Source organism: Diadema antillarum, unplaced genomic scaffold (genome assembly GCF_040938485.1).
Source record: "Diadema antillarum isolate AM-2024a unplaced genomic scaffold, OU_Dant_1.0 seq00001036_RagTag, whole genome shotgun sequence".
Lineage (NCBI taxonomy): Eukaryota > Metazoa > Echinodermata > Echinoidea > Diadematoida > Diadematidae > Diadema > Diadema antillarum.
This window is the reverse complement of record NW_027271868.1, coordinates 168,302-185,809: the sequence shown is the minus strand read 5'-3', so window position 1 is coordinate 185,809 and position 17,508 is coordinate 168,302. Positions and strand designations below refer to the sequence as shown.

Sequence of the window (17,508 nt, the reverse complement as noted above, 5' to 3'; positions counted from 1 at the left end):
AGCAAATTAACTCCTAATCTAACAGTCATACATTGTAGATGAGATTTAATGTCCTGATTAATAAAACTAACTATGCCAGCACTGTCTGCTAACTCTGACACTCTGCCAGGTGATTATTTACTTTTCCAATAACTAAACCATAGAGAATATTGTGGTGAAGAGCATTTATGTTAACTGGAAGTTAGTTAACTTTGACAGCATTCATACCGTAACTTTTACCTTCATCCAAGTCGGCCAATTCAAACTTTAATTTAGAAAGTTAAATGGGCTGTAAACAAATTTCTCCCGGAGTCCAAATATTAGTCACAGTTATGAGGAGAGTTGACTCTGCTTTCAAACTGATGAAAGGTCTGCCAAAAGTGGATCTCTCTGACCTAGTTTGTCCAGTGAAATGAGTGCCAAGTCCCAAGAGGCCGTAGGATGTATGATGATATCATAAGCTGAGTGCCAGAAGGGCACTAGATCACATTCTAAGATTTGAGCATAAATAAAAGTGAAACATTCAGTTTTCGTGAAATAAAAAGTTCATTTAATCAAAAGTGGGTAAATTATTTGTTCCATATATGAGGTAAAATACCGCCTTTGTGGTTATAACTTATAATTTTTAACATTTTACTGAAAATGAAAATAGTTTAAAATGGATACCGTAATGTAGAGGAGATCGATCTTTACAACATGGTACAAATAACCCACTAAAGCCCTTCTGGTTCCCCGCCGACAAGAGTTGCGTGGACCTTATACTGGTAAGTATCAAAACTTAATAGTAACTACTGTGAAGTACACAACAACAGTGGCTTGGTGGCATGTTTTTCCTTCAAACTACATGAAAAGTTCTTCATGTAAAGATCACTGCCCATTTTGGGAAAAGTGCTTTGTGGACTTTTCAATTGACCAAGGCAACAATGGCCACCTAAGTTTTGTAAGCCAGAGTACCATGGTAGATGTTGACTGGCATGGTAGGGAATATACAGCATGATCCATTCAAAAGGTTTGATCATGCTCATCAGGGAGGAAAGAAGTTGTTTAACAAAGTCAAGGGAACAATGGCTTCTAAAATCAAACCCTGAGATTACCAGTAGAATATTCTTCAGACAATAGAAGTCATAATCTGTTTTATAGGTCAGTCAGAGCACTAGAGTTTTTCACATCAGCCAGAATTTGAATCAGTTGTAGCCATTTTGGCAGGGCCACAAACAAGCCCACAGCTATGCACAAATCATTTAATGAGAGTTTTTGAGCCTCATTTGCACAGTGCCCACCCGACCTTGTATCACCTAATTTTATTACATGCTGCATTCCCAAATCATTATTCCATGCAGTATGCAAATCAACAAATACTCCGGTTGCAGCATTGCATAGAATAAGAAAATGGTGAAACATTTTAATGAATGGCCTGCTGCTTTGCATTAATCCTTATCCAATCACTGACTGTTTTCATCTTAACTACTCATGATCTTATGAAATGATACCCTAGAAAGACTTTTACTCGCATTCTTCTTTGCAATAGGCATCCCATGCTCAGCATGAATCTATAGAAAAAAAAAATGATGTCAGTGCTATAGGCCTATGGCCAACAATATGTAACAGTTCATGATATGACCAGTAATACAATTGTTTACCAAAAATGTTCGATGATATTAAAGGAATGGTAGGTCCGAATTCTGGACCCTGCTAGTAGCCCCTTTGAGGACTAAAACCAGTCACTATTTTCAGTAATGAGTCGAAAGAAGGTCGAGATATTGTGGAAGTCACATTACGCATCAACCTGCATACAATAGTGACAGCTACAGTAATGTTCAGATGTTGTCTGCTCCCCTAGGTCAACAACAGCTGTAGCCTCTAATTGGGGCCACACTAAATTGAATTGGTGCCTAGCCTCTGGCTAGAGAACGCTGGAAGAAAACCTTCATGTCATGTATGTGTGAGTGTATGTGTGTGTTTGTGTGTGTGTGTGTGTGTGTGTGTGTGTGTGTGTGCTCGTCAGACGAAATTCGGGGAAGTGTTGCAGCGTAGTGAGAAAACTCCAGATGGTACTGAGACACAGTTCTGTGTGTACGTTGTACTATCAAGGGATGTATTAAAGGGCACTGAATCCATAGAATCACTGAGACATGACACATTACACTGTCATTGTATAGCAGCAAGAAGTCATTGCTCATTTTTAATGTTAGGTTTTTTTTTTTATATTCTGCTTGGCCTTTGCTATGTACACTGCATTATTGATGAGATACAAAACATTTTTTTTTGTTTTGATAATCAATTCACTTTTACTGTCACTTTACCACAATAGTTCAGAGTCTAGTCACTCTTCATTCATCCTGCCTTTATCAATATCATCTGGGATGATTAATGAGCTGTTTTTTTGTTGCTGTTGATTTGCTCCTGGCTTGCCTATCTTGGCAACAGCATCTCTCCTGAACCACAAAGAGTCTTCCAAATATGAGTTTTAAAAACCTTTTTGCAGTCAGCGATGAATATTTGTGTAGTGGATAAGAGACAATAAATAAGGACAAAAAATGGGATATGAAATGAAATACACTTGCTGTGCATACTGTAAGGTGCTTATAGCACATGGCCCCCAAGTTCTCTGTCACACCGTAACCAGAATATTCTGGTTCCTGCATTGTAGATGCACAAGTCACCTTCCTCATGTGTTGGCATTGACATAGTAGCAGCAGTAATCCTGCGGCCAAAGTAGCAGACACCTACGGACAGTGGCATTAACCGCCGGTGGGACGTGAGGCGCCCACGGTTCAAGTGTGGGGAGAGGATTACGGCGGGCCCGCGCCACTGCCGTGTGGGCTGCAAAACTGACTGTGGACAGCCCTGTGCTTGTTAGCTGGCTTAGCAGCTAGCTAGCTGGCTTAGCAGCTAGCTAGCTAGAGATCAAACTGAAAGGGTGTTCACCCTGGCCTGTGTGAAGTAGGGATGATCAGACAGCGACTGGTGCCAAATGGAGCCGGCCTTCCCTGAAGTGGTTGCACCGAGATGACGGCACGGTGACCACCACCGTCTGGTGATGTCACTGCCGACCGTCTCATGGTGCCGCGCGGCTCCATCACCCACTTCATTTTTAATTCATTCTTTCCATTGCTGGATTGACAGGAAACACTTGTTTTAACTATCATATCAAATTACAATTTGCCTGACATTCTAGGCAAATTGCTGCAAACTACTGAAGTTATTGATTGGTTTCTGTCTTTGTTGACACACTATATGCAAAACTTAAATGACTTAGGTGGTTGTCAGATGTTACCGCCTTTTACACCAAGAATTGTCCCTCTTGGCTGTATATATTATTTGTTTTTCCTCTTTTGTGTCTTGTTTTCATTGTTGAATTTTTCTGCCATGCATGGAGAGAAAGTGAGGATGGATAGGCACAGTTCAGTGGTAATGGAATTGTGTTCGGAAGCGTAGAAATAATGAGCCAATTTTTTGCATGAACATGATAGTGGTGATGAATTCAAGGTCAAAGGTCACTGTACTCTAGTTGAACATTATAGTTTTCTAGCCATGTATTCATTTATGTGTGTACAATGGTGATATCATTTGGTTAGAGAGATAGAAATGAATCAATCTATCAGTTTCACAGAGATGACAGATGAAAGGTCAATATCAAAGGTCATCAAAATTTGACTGAATGTTTTTACCCAATCGTCAAAATTTGCATGCTGTTAAAACCAACCACCACAAATCACAATATCACAACCCTAACCCTAACCTAATTCCTTGGTGAAAATAAGACCGGAGCAATTGTCACAGGAGCAAATGTCTTGTCACCGTCATCTCCAGAATGGGAAATCCTATTTTTTGCTGAAAAAAAAGCAAAAAATTGATGATACGTTCACTTCTTTCTCGTTCTGTTCATATGATTGATGATGAATAGAACCTCTGGCAAAATTATCATGCATGTCCTAATTTGCAAAATATTATTCTTGCAAAATAGATGGCATATGCAGTATGCTGTTGCCTTTGTGTGCAGAATCCTTGAAATGATTACTTTGGAGTGTTTGTGAATGATAGGAGGAAAAAAAAGCGAAAGTGAATGTTCTTGCATCATTTTCATATGGAAATATACCTCTGGTGTGGGTAACTGACTGAGAAGGACCGTCAGTTATTTCACTGTGAAGACACATGGAACATAATTTTCTTTGTGTATGTTTCTCTCTAAAGCATGTGTCATGCTGTATTTATGTACATCAAGTAGACCGTGAGAAAATTTCACATACATGTAGTTCCTTCAGGGAAGCTACAGTTGTATTCATTGTAATCAACTTTATGTTTTCTTTCTGTTTTAAACCTGGAAGATATTTATCAGACACATTGAAAGGAGGAAGTGAATCTTGTGTTAAAGTTTAATGCGATGAGCCAATCATGTAAGCAGCATGTACTATCATACCAGCATTGTGATTTGAGAATACTGCCACATGGTATCATACATCCCCACCTCCATTTCCCCTACCTAGAAAAGGGAAGAGCAGGCTACAGAAATCAACTGATAGTCTCAAAGAACATAGAATTTTAGATTTTTCACAACACTATTGTCTTCAAACACGCCTCCCCATCTTCACAATTTGTGAAGCATGATTTGTTGCTTTTATTTTCTGTGGTAGTACAGCCATTTTTATTGTTGACAGCAACACCGTGGGAAAATTTTACCATTCTAGCACAAAATGGCAATTCCTGTAAACTGTTCGTGCATGAACAAAGAGGTCATTGAACTTAAAGGGAAGGTTAATCCTGATATTTTCTGAGCTTGACTTGACTTGCACAACATCAAATTTTAGAAGGTACAAAGTTTAAGTGAATTACATATTAATTCTATATCTATAGGGAGGTACAAGTCTTCCTCTTGAATAGCTGTAGATATAGATTGTGTCTGCAGAACTCTTTCTAACAGCTTTGATGAGTATGTTGGTTTTGTTCCGAAGGCTGAGAAACTGAACATCATCTGATGTTTTCACAAATGATTCTATCCATAGAGATAAGAGGAGAGAAGGAGATCACACAAAGAGTCTGGCAAGACGCGTTCATCAATGTCAAAAGATATTTGCAAACCTTTCAATTTAAATGAATGTGATAATAAAGGCTTTTCAGTGTTAAAAACAAACAAACAAACAAACTAGCAAATTATGACTGTTTCTATTCTTTCAATACATTTGCTACTTTTGTGCTTGCTTGTTTTTATGTGCAGCATAGATTCAGGGCCCTGTGGCTGAAGGTTTTCAAAACTAACATAAAAATCAGTTTGAAGTGCTTCATTGTCTTTGTAAGTTGGGTATACTTTCTATTGAGGTCATGTTCCATCCTGTATGGAACTTCAGCATATACTGCATTTTCTTATGCCTTATCATTTCAGTGCTCCAGTTTATCGCTAAAAAGTATTTGTTCTTATGCCTGCTTTGCTTTGCTTTTTTCAGATGGGAAGAGCGAACATCCACCTCAGGGAGAGTATACTACGTCAATCACCTCACACGAACCACCCAGTGGGATAGGCCAACAAGGTATGATGAAGATGAATGATTCCGAGTAGGACAGTCACATCATCCTATTGTAGACTACATGGCTGTTGAGACCACTTTACATCTTGAAGGACTTCTAAACTTGATCTCTTCAAAGCAATTCACATTTAGTTTTCTTCCTTCATGTCTGTAATGTGCTCTCTTCCTGACTAATGTAGACAGGTTTGAGTTTATTTCCTCTTTATGATTTGTGTCTGTCTTTAATTTGCCTATCGATTGTGGTACCTAATGTAGTCCCTTGTCTGGAAATCTGGTTTTCATTTTCATTATGGAATATTTATGTCAGTTTAGTTTATATGAAACCTCAGCAATTTTTATTGGTGTATTATGTTTCATACATCTAGATTTTTAATTAAATTCTCCGACGTGGTAAATGATGACAAAAAATTCACAGTAAATCGTAAAATTAGTTTCCTAGTTTTATAGACTGGTTGTTGTAATTACAGGTTAAGGTGAAAAACATGTAGTTTCATATGTGAGTGTTTCTTTGTTCATCATTGTGGGCTTTGTGGTTTTCTCCATAGACCTGCCACAGAGTACTCACAAGCTCCGTTATCACGAACGTCAGCCCATGCCAACGGTCACCACTACCACCACCGCCCAGCATCCCACCACAACCACCATCACCACCACCAGGGCCGACCCAGCTCCAGCAGTGAAGGGGGAGGGGGAGGAAAGGGGGTTAGTAACAGCAGTGGTAGTGAGGAGGGTCCCAGGGGGCGGTCTGGGGCGGCGAGTCGGCGGGATGTGTACGGGGAAGAAGCACTGCAGGCCTTAGAGAGGCACTACCGGCGGCAGTCCTCTCGGATGCGTAACTACATGAACCGCTCCACCCTGCATCGCGTCATTGACTTGCCTGAGGGTTACGGTAAGTCCACCAGCACTGTTTGTTTCTCCCCTACATCCCCATTAAAGTGTGATGTAGATGTTTGTGGGAGCATGAAATGCTCTAAGAATGGAAGTGGAAGTGACATGGCAGCCAATCAAATAATTATTATTGCTATTATTATTATTATTATTATTCATTCAGCCAAATGAAAATCACAATAACAGTTACATAACATACATTTACATGTAATGATACAGTTGACATATAATACAAAAAGTATGATCAGGGAAGCAAGTTGGGGCTCACAAAAGTAAATATTTTACTGTTTATTGTAGACATATTACAGCTGAGGTAGGAGATTGCCTCAGGACAGAGTTGTGTGTTAAAGGGATGGTACAGTATTGGTGGAGATGAGAATTGGGCTTTTAACTTTTTGCGAAATACCAAGAAAACAATTATGAAATAGTACAGAGCATACCATTTTAAGAGGAATTCAAAGTTTATTTGATGAAAATCGGGTTCAGAATGACTGAAACATTCAAAAACAAAGAAAAGCAAAGCGATCGTAATAAAATGTGGGTTCCACACTTTATTAGAATCGCTCGGTTTTGGATATCTCAGCCATTTCAAAACCAATTTTCATCAAATAAACGTTGAATTCCTCATAGAATTACATGCTCTTTCATATTTCAGAAGAGGTTTCTCATTATCTCATCAAAAAAATGTTAGAAACCTGAAATTAGGTCTCAACCAAAACTAAATGATCCCTTTAACACTGTGCAACCTTATACAATGTATTAACCTCAGCTGGCATTGCATATAATCTGTTGTGTGTCTTCACGTGTACAGACATATCACCAGTAATGATGGAGTTGTCATTCATGTTTTAAAATTTTCAGAGCAAAGAACCACTGCACAGGGCCAGGTATACTTCCTGGACACGAGTACAGGGGTCAGCACGTGGCACGACCCACGGATGCCCCGCGACCTCCACATCAACGAGGCCGACCTTGGAGGTCTGCCGGCCGGCTGGGAGATACGCCACACTGCCACGGGGCGCGTCTACTTCGTGGACCACAACAACAGGACCACGCAGTTCACCGACCCACGGCTAGATGCCAACATCATCAACAGGGCAATTTCAAAGTAAGTCCTATGCCTGAGTGCTGCTCCCTCACGTGAGATATCACAGCTATGAAGCTTGGTTCTCAGAATTCTACAAGAGTACCACTTACTGCATGTTTTTGTTGCTTCATTAATCTCCTTTGTCACCTATAATAACAACCAATTGAAATATTTATGCTGTGTATAAATGGTAATGTGGAAGTGAGAGACAAATATTATTGAATTACCAGTAGTTTTTTTTTAGCCATTATGTTTTTATTCCACTTTCACATCTCTAGTGGAAGATTCCGTCCATTTAGTTTAGAGTTCATCTTACAGCTTCTCCATTTGGCTCAAATTCTTCAAGTAGTATGAACAGAATAGATCATTTGTTTCGTCATAAACCTGATCATGTTACAGGAAAATGTAATGAGTTCAAACCATTGAGCCTGACACGTGATGCTGAGTGTCTGAATGGACGTGGGAAGTTTGGCAAGTCATTATTTTTTTGTTTGTTTGCTCTACAGAAAATGCCTCCCAAATATTCAATGGCAGATATTGTGGCTAGATGCAAAGTCAGTCCAAGAATGGCTAAATTCAAAGCAAGAGTATGATGCAGTTCTAAAGCCGGTCACTGCTGGCATTGGTTTTGTACATGCACTCCCATTATAGATAGGACACTTGCTTCTATTGAATTGACATCATAATGCATATTTCTCTTTTGGGGCCCACAGAGTTAATGGCAATAGCATGGACTCGTCACCGGTCCCCAAATACAAACGGGACCTGGTCCAGAAGATCAAGCTGCTGCATGCCGAACTGGCCACAGTCCAGCCTCAGACCGGTCACTGCAGGATAGAGGTGTCCAGGGAAAACATCTTTGAGGTGAGCATTCTAACAGACAGAAGTGTGTTTTTGCCCAGGGGTATGACTCTGCTAAATTTCTCTGTGAGGGTGGTAGCACTCTTCTTTAACTTGTCTGAGGTTATACAAAGTTTGGTTCTGAAGATAACATAATATATATATGATCATCTGAAGAGTGCTGGTCAAATTTTAGCTCAGAACCTCCCACTGGTTTCTGCAAGTAGTCATGGAATATTGCAGTTGCCGGGAACCCTTGATACATATATTTCAGTTTCCATGTTTATTATTATCAGTTAACCTGCCTTACTATATCACTTATGTGACTGTTTGTAATGATAAAAGTGAGTTTCCTGTGAAAAGTATAAATTTGATGGTAATATCTTTGGATCCTTTATTAATACTATGGCCCTATCATGATTCTCTTTCACATACAGGAGTCATACCGGCAGATCATGAAGCTAAAACCCAAGGACCTGAGAAAGAGGCTGGCCATCAAATTCAAGTCGGAGGAGGGGCTGGACTATGGGGGCATTACTAGGGAGTGGCTCTACCTCCTCTCCCACGAGATGCTGAACCCTTACTACGGTCTCTTCCAGTACTCGCGGGATGACATCTACACCCTACAGATCAACCCTGATTCAGGTGTCAACCCGGTAAGAATCGTTGGTCACCTGCGGCAAGCTTTTCTCTGTTTGCGAAAGATGACTTGAAGTTGTAATTGATGCCCTTGACTTATCATCATGTTCAAAAAATGTGAATTCATCCTCTTGAATATCATCCTTCTGTTGACCATCTAAGTGTGTGTTTGTGCAAGCAACTTTACTCATCAGTGAGACTTGTCCTAACTACTGTGGGTCCTGAAATGGACTTCTGCAGCTGTGCAGTGTTATGTTTGATTGTCATACTCAGTGATCTAAGGTACTGTACATTTACTCATCAGTGAGACAAGGAAAAATTTGCTGTTTCGATGTGCATACCAGTGAATACTGTATAAGCTGTCATGGTACAGATATTTTCGCGAATGAGGAGGTCATGGACATTTTCGCAAGATGTTGCTTTTGCAAATGACACCGAATCTATCGCAAGTGCACTATTACCATGACGCACAGTAACATTTTCGCGTGTTGTTAAATTTGCTGTACAAAAGTGAGTCGCAAAATTCACGAAAATTAAACCCTCGCGAAAATTACAGCTTATGCAGTATTGAAACGTAGCACCGTCATCTTTTGTATCCAGTCTAGTGGGTAGTTTATTCAGCATTTTTTCTCCACATGTTGCCCTACTATAATGCAAATGTAATCTTTGTTGGATATGAAATTAATGAGTTGGAGTGGTAGGTCTTTGACACGTCTTCAGTTTGCATTCTGTCAACACCTCTCTCCCCTCTCTCTCTCCCACACAGGAGCACTTGTCCTACTTTCACTTCGTCGGGCGGGTCATCGGTCTGGCTATCTTCCATGGTCACTACATCGACGGGGGCTTCACCATGCCGTTCTACAAGCAGCTGTTGGGCAAGCCAGTCAGCCTGGAGGACATGGAGACGGTGGACCCAGAGGTCTACCGCAGCCTTATCTGGATGCTGTGAGTAGCTGCCAACAGAGGGCGACATTCTCTCATGATTCTGCCCAACAGGCAACATTCTTTCTTGATTTAAGCCCCATACAGAGGGGCTACCGAGTTCAGTAGGCCCTATGTGGTTTGAATCCAAAAGATTATTGTTTGTGTGCATTCAGTGTTGAGGGGTGTTTGCTAAAGCAACTATTATTATCAGAAAAAGATTATAAATGCAGAGGGGGAAAGATGAGATATAACAGATTGTTGTTAATTGTCATCCCCTGTTATTTTTGAAAATTACAACTGCTGATCCACCGGTCCCAATGGTTTCTTTTTTTCCCCAGTATGTTTGTAAAAATTTCAAATCGGCAGTTGCGATCTTTGAAAATACAGAGGGCGACATTTGATAACAATTTGTTGCAGCACAACTTTTGATATCAATCAAACTGTGTAAGGAGCAGGATAATTTCATGTGTGCAAAATGAAGCAAGTGAAGTGAATATATCCAGTGAATTATGTTCACAGCTGTGATTGTATATTCGTAAAGTAATGCTGAAAGTAAACTACAACTAAGACATCAGAGAAGGAAGAAAGTAAGTCTTGATATAATGAGTTAAATAGATATTGCAAAATTGTGATAGAGGAACATGGATCTACATTAATTTCAACTCTTGTAAATGAGAGAGCAAGATCACATCTGGTTGAATTGAAATATGCTTTTATGCAAAATTTCTCAATGGAAGAGGTTTGTCATCCTCACAGGTCAACAAGTATTAGCCAATCCTAATTCACCTGCCTAGATGGTGTTTTCTCGTACTCAACAATGCTATTGTGTGTTTCGTGTACATTGTCATACTAATACAGGGAGAACGACATTACGGATGTGTTAGAGAACACCTTTGCAGTGGAACACAACTCATTTGGACAGATGCAGGTACATGAACTCAAACCCAACGGCATCAGCATCCCAGTCACAGAGGAGAACAAGAGGAAATATGTCAAGTAAGTCTGCCCTCTGTCTTACTGTAAAACCAGAAATGTTCGCGTGCATTTTATTGTTGCAAATTTCGCGAGAGCCAAGATTTGCGAAAATAAAATGCATGCAAGGTTTTTGTCTACACTATAATGAATTGGATGCCACTGGCAACTCACAAAAAAAGTTCATGCCATGGAAAAGGCTGTCAGCTCCAATTTGTGAAAATTTCTTGCCGGGAACGTTGTTTGCTTTACAGTATATCACCAGCTAAGCAAAATAGGCCACAAAGACCATGGATGATTTCAAGCTTGGTGCTAGTGCTGGTGTTAGTGTTGTTTCAAAACTAGCACTTGCAATACACCAGTGGGGTCAGGTGGTGTATTTAGGTTGACCTCAAAAACTATGAGGAAGGTCCACTAGCTGGGGTTGGGCCCGGTGTTGAATGTCGTCTTCTGAACCAAACTCCACTGTATTATTTGGTGAGTTACATGCTTTTTCCCCATTGGCTAGCACCGTCCCCCAGGAAGTATCAACATGTCATTTCAAATTTGGTGTTGGGGTTAGCACTGTTGTATGTATAGAAAACATCATATTCATTGCCCATGGAATGTGCAGAAACACTCTAGACATGGCCATATATTCGTGAGCCTGGGAGCAAAACTATGATCATTGTATTTTAGGGAAGTGATGGAATTTGTGGCATTTTATTCTGTTTTCCCATCATGTGTCTAAAACTAAGCAGTCATGGCTTTATCTTGTCTTATTTGACTTGAATCTAATGCCTCTTTTTTGTGTGTGGTTGCATTCTTTAGCGCCTATATTCCCAGGTATCCTAATTCAAATGAATATGTTGTCATTAAAAAATGTTAATCATAAATGTGATAGCAATGTTTTCTTCTTTGCCCACAGACTCTTTGTCCAGTGGCGCTTCCTGCGGGGGATTGAACCCCAGTTCCTGGCCCTGCAGAAGGGCTTCCATGAACTCATCCCACCCAGGCTGCTCAGACCCTTTGATGAGAGGGAGCTAGAGGTGAGCCCATGTTGCCTGTCTGGCGGATAACATGCTATATATCTTCAAAGTGTTGTCATTCTAGCTGTGCCCAAAATCTGTTGAAAGTCTTTCAGGTTGCAGACCTCATACAGAATTGGCATTTGTGTGATTATCATGACATTAGCAAATGTTCCCTCCATTCGTGTATTTCTCTGATCTCTCTTCCTCTCATCTCTTCTCATCTGTCCTTCATCTCCCTCATATCTCTCCCTCATATCTCTCCCTCATCTCTCCCATATCTCTCCCACATCCCATATCTCTCCCTCATCTCTCTCTCATCTCTCCCTCATCTCTCCCTCATCTCTCCCTCATCTCTCCCTCATCTCTCCCTCATCTCTCCCTCATCTCTCCTATATCTCTCCCATATCTCTCCCACATCCCACATCTCTCTCTCATTTCTCCCTCATCTCTCCCTCATCTCTCCCTCATCTTTCCCTCATGCCTTTTATCTCTCCTCATCTCTCCTCATCTTTCTCTCATCTCTCCCATATCTCTCCCTCTTCTCTTCCATGTTTCTCCTTCATCTCTTCCATATCTCTCCCTTATCTCTCTCTTATGTTCCTACATCTACCTCTCTCTCATCTCTCCCTCATATCTTCCTCATGCTCCTTCATCTCTCTCTCATCATTGAATACTTTATATAATTTTGCCACACAGCTTCTCATCAACGGTCTCGGCAAGATTGATGTTGAGGACTGGAAGGCCAACACCAGACTGAAGAACTGCTCACCAGACACCAGCATTGTCAAATGGTTCTGGCAGGCAGTGGATTCTTTTGATGAGGAAAAGAGGGCGCGGCTACTCCAGTTTGTCACAGGAACATCCAAAGTCCCTCTAGAGGGATTCAAGGCTCTACAAGGTAGATATCTTTCCCAACTTTTTTGTTTCTTTCCCTTTTTATGTCCCCGCCAGGAAGTGTCACTGTAGGCAGTATGTTGTCAGAACTAATATTTGTGATTTTAGTCTAAAAGGGTAACAAACAAAACCCACATCACAATGATTGTCTGTGTTTGCAACAGGCTGTAAAATTCATTGAAGTATCAGTAGTCCAGTGTTTTCAATGTGTGTTAGTTGCAGGCATGGTAAATCCCTCTTCATAAACATTCAGAGAAACAAAGGGCCATCAAGTGAAACAAGATTATTTACCACTAAGTTTCCCAACATTTTTGATTGCTCTAAGAGGTGACTTTTACAAATCTTTTGTTTGTTAGCGTTCAAAAGATTTAGGAAAAAGAGGATGTTGCAGTCAATACAAATGCTTCCAATTTCAACCCATTAGTGAATATTTTGATGTGCCTATCAGTGTTCTATGAAATCTGTGCATCAACAGTTAGCCCACTTAATGTGTGTGAAGAACCCTACATCACAGTTGAATACTGTATACACCATACATTTTGCAAGTCTAATTTTTTGAAAGTGGGGACTTCCCAACAATTTCATGACCGGTGAAATTCTTGATCGTAGAGCGCAGCAATGAAAAGAGACCTGCAAGTTTCATTCATGTGAAAGTCAGAGTTAATAATGTGCTTGTTTGTAAATTTGCGAATAGTACACGACATGTGAAATTCGTGCAAATTAAAACCTCAGGATGTATACAGTATCAGACAGTCACTAAGACAATTTCTCCCCTTTTTATCAGGTTCCACAGGTGCCATGAGTCCTAGACTCTTTACCATCCACCTGATAGATGCAAACACAGACCTCCTCCCTAAGGCCCACACGTGGTAAGTTTGCAGTTTGACCATCTACGTAGTAAGGGGAGGGGAAGGGGAGCGGGCATTTCTGTAGGGGCACAATCCACATCAGATGAAGTAAAGAAAATGAGCAGGTCTGGTATCCCTGGGAACAAGAAAATACCACAGACTTATTTTCAATTCTTTCATTCTTAAGTGATACTCAGTTTTGAGAGATATTTCTTTATTCTGACAATATTGTGAAATCAGGTTCATGCAGCGGTAGGCATGCATCAATGAGACTGCCATTATTGACTTAACATGTCGAAGATGGTAGCCTCAGATCGTAGGATATAAATATGATAATTTCAAGTTGGGAAAGAAGAAGACACATCGCTAATAAAACTTTAGATGTTCTTTTTAATGGACTGACCTGACTTCATATAGGGTGCATGATGTCCAAAGACCATAAAATTTAAACTTAGTTAATGAAAGATGGTGTGGCCGCAGTGTTAAATATCAAATTCTAGTTAGATAATAGAATCGGTTGTACTAAGTGATGTGAGGGGCAAAAAGACCCAGCTTGAGTAATGCATGTTGATAACTTGATGCCAAGAGTGTCTCATTTAAATTGATCCTGAATCTGAAGATGATTTAGCAATGATATGCCTAGAATTGTCTCAATTTGTACAAATGCTTGCCTCACTGACAAATCTCCCTTTGGTATCCTACCCAGCTTCAATCGCTTGGACATCCCACCGTATGAAAACTACTCCAAGTTTCTGGACAAGCTCACGTGTGCAGTGGAAGAAACATGTGGATTCACCGGAGAGTGATGGCTTGCCCTCAAATCCAGGCACGAAGGGAAACGGAAAAGGGAGAACCCTCATAGCATGTAATCACGTGCTGTGAAAATGTGTGGACAAAACACGCAAGTGGTGCGTTCTCAAGGAAAGCAAGTGCGACCTCCTGTGAAAAACTGAACACTACAACAAACAACACAAAATGAAGTGCTCCTTAATCAGACAGCGGAACAGTTCTTTTGACATGTGTTTTTGTTTTGCATTAATGCTGTCGTCGGTTGTATTTTGTATTCCTGACAGGTTTGATCGCCATTTAAGTCGTGTTTAAAGAGGGAGAGTTCACACGTGTTGCTCTATGTGGATTGCCAGAGCTTGTTCTCTCTGTGAGACTAGATGTGCTTCCTCTGTCGAGATCAGTTTTCTGGTGTGAATTGATCCTCCAGAAGTGAAGGGGAGAAGACTCCCAGGTGATGTGTTCAGACAGTGAAATAAGGAAGGGTTCAGTCTTTGTATCCAATATTTCCTATTTTGACCAGCATCTGGTGCAAATTGAGGGATGAATGTTCAAGAAAAAAACATGAAGATTTCATGAGCAGACAAGTGGTCTGCTAACTTTATATGAGAAGTGATTTTTTTTGAATGGATAATAGATATTCTTCTGAGAGAGTTATCATTTGATATTAATTTCAATTTTGATTTGCTTTAATTTATTTATTTTCTGGTTTTGTTTTTTTCATGAGGCTCATGGATGAATTTTGATTGGAACAGGACCATGGTTTTACCCAGTGGCCATTAAAGGCACATAGAGCCTGAATTTTAGAGGGAGCTGTTGATTGTCGATGTAAAGCAAGTTAACTGTCAATCATAGTAGATCGCCGGCGGATAGCACATGTGCTATCTTTTGCACAGGTTCAATAGCAATGCATAATTTGCTGCACGCTGAACCAGCCGGAAACAACTGCCGAATCAACAGACAACGTGATTTTGACATTTCTACCGTTTTCGACATGCTCTCTGTACAAATCGGCTTTATTCAGACGTTCAGATCATGCTGTCTATGTAAGCATTGAAATAATCCAGCAGCGCCAACTGTAATGCTGGGTCAGTGTGCCTTTAAAGAGACTAGAGATGCATGTAGCTACCCAGTTTCTTATCTACACCATGTGTAGCATTGACACTTATAAAGCAAACTTCTGGCTGATATGGTATTGTTTTACCCAGTGCAAAAATAGAATGAGATTAGCTAAGTGTCTTGGTGCATTTCTTTTATAAGTTTATTTGGAAGTGATGCCCAAGAGAGGGACTGCTTTTCAAATTAGGCCATCAAAGGACAAAGAGTTCTTTGATTGCATCCTGTTGGATGTACACATCATCAGACAGTGGATGCTGGGAATGAGTACATCATTCAGGAGTAGTGATCATGTGGTAATGAGGAGAAATCAACTCGACTGCCTCCACTCTATCAGATTGGAGCCCAGAAAATTGTCACTCAGTCCAGGGCCCTGTTTTATGAAGAGTTAAAATTGATTATATAGTTGATTTCAAATGTAAGTCTATGGCAGCATGTGTAGTAAGGAAATTTAAAATCGATTTTATCTTTTGATAAAACGGGGCCCTGGAGTGTATTTTGTAGGACAAGTGAGAAGAGACCAGAAGTTTAACTGTGCGCTAAAACTTAAGCTGCAACAGAGCAGTGCCCAGGCGAAATTGACCAAACACTCCCTGCCCAGCCCCCAAATGAGCTATGTTTTGTTTTTGTTTTTTCTTGTTGTTACCATAGTTTAAGAATATTTTGACATTTGAAACTTTTGTTTGTTAGATTTTTGAAGCATGTCATTGTGGTGCTTTTCTAATTGTCCTGATGTTTCAAAATACTTGAACCCTGCACACTTCCCTGCTTCTAAACCTGAAAAATGACCTTCTATTTTATCTGATGACTAGCTTTGTAACTGTGTCTGTGGTAGGCTTTTTGAAATAAGGTGAATAAGATCATAGAGCCTTGGAACGTATGTTGGAAATCATTGAGAAGATAAGAATGATATATTCATAAAATCAATGATTGACAACTTTTTCAGGCTTTTGTGAAGACAGGTCACCAGAAAAAGTTTGCTGGATGTTTAGTTTAGGTTATGTATTAGTTGTGATGTTTTTAGCAATCTCCGTGAAGTGGTGCAGATAAATAGCTCGGTTCCCCGTTTCAGCTTGTTATAACAAAGTAACACAAAGTCCATTGATTTTAACCCGTTGAGGACAGGCTGATTTTGCTACAACACACATTTCCCAAAGACATGTGCCCGAGGATACTTGGGACTAATCTTCAACAGCCTAATTGCTTTAAGAATTCCACAAACAAACAAACAAAATACTTGCTCAGTCTAGTGGGGTGTTGCAAGAAAGTTGCAATCGATTGCAAGTTGCAACTGATTGTTACTGGCCAATCAAAATCATTGCTGCATGCATGTCTTCTTAAAAGGGCAGACCCTGAGCCAATCAGAATGGTTGTTTCAAAATTAGCAATTATTTGCAATTGATTGCAACTTTCTTGCAACACCCCATAGGACAGCTAGGTCTGCAGCTGGTCACATGACAGATCATGTGATCTACCTTTGTCCTCCTGACCATCAAGCCCATGTTGAGGTGCACTGAAGAGGTTAGAGACTAACTGGATTACTGTTTACTGCTGCACACAAAAAAGTGCAGATGTTTTGCAATTATAAAGAGTTTTTGCTTCATCATACACTGTCTTTGTGTGTGTGTGTATGGGTGTTTGGGTGGTGGATGAACAAGATAGAGGCTCGTTATTGGGATATTCATCTGATATTTCAGTTTATTTATTCAGCACTGTGGGGGTTAAAATTGACTTTGTTGGAGTGTTAGTCTATGGGAGAAAGCAACAGGGTACTCTAACAATGTACCTATTGTGAGTTTGTGTGTCTATGTGTGTATGCAACAAAGGATGAAGTGTCTGATATGAATTAGCATTGTGACTGACTAGCACTGTTGTTTCACACTCCTCTTATTGTTGTGTTTTCACACTGAACAAGTTAAAATATCAAACAAAAATCTATGTACAGTGAGGTACATGTGCAGCAGCTTTTCCTCTCAGAAGTAGCCAGGTTTTTGCTTTCTTTT

General features: G+C 40.2%; 1 protein-coding gene across 1 annotated transcript in view; it reads left to right on the top strand.

Annotated features, from left to right (window-relative positions):
* Window positions 1-17,257, top strand: part of LOC139742901 (E3 ubiquitin-protein ligase SMURF2-like) — a 78,878-nt gene extending 61,621 nt beyond the window's left edge. Inside the window, exons 6-16 of the mRNA XM_071653410.1 lie at window positions 5,421-5,504; window positions 6,047-6,390; window positions 7,251-7,497; window positions 8,190-8,340; window positions 8,754-8,972; window positions 9,722-9,900; window positions 10,738-10,875; window positions 11,759-11,879; window positions 12,558-12,759; window positions 13,540-13,624; window positions 14,310-17,257. Coding sequence (XP_071509511.1) covers window positions 5,421-5,504; window positions 6,047-6,390; window positions 7,251-7,497; window positions 8,190-8,340; window positions 8,754-8,972; window positions 9,722-9,900; window positions 10,738-10,875; window positions 11,759-11,879; window positions 12,558-12,759; window positions 13,540-13,624; window positions 14,310-14,409 — 1,870 coding nt within the window. The 3' untranslated portion in view covers window positions 14,410-17,257. The remainder of the gene's footprint in view (window positions 1-5,420; window positions 5,505-6,046; window positions 6,391-7,250; window positions 7,498-8,189; window positions 8,341-8,753; window positions 8,973-9,721; window positions 9,901-10,737; window positions 10,876-11,758; window positions 11,880-12,557; window positions 12,760-13,539; window positions 13,625-14,309) is intronic.
* Window positions 17,258-17,508: the final 251 nt, after the last annotated feature.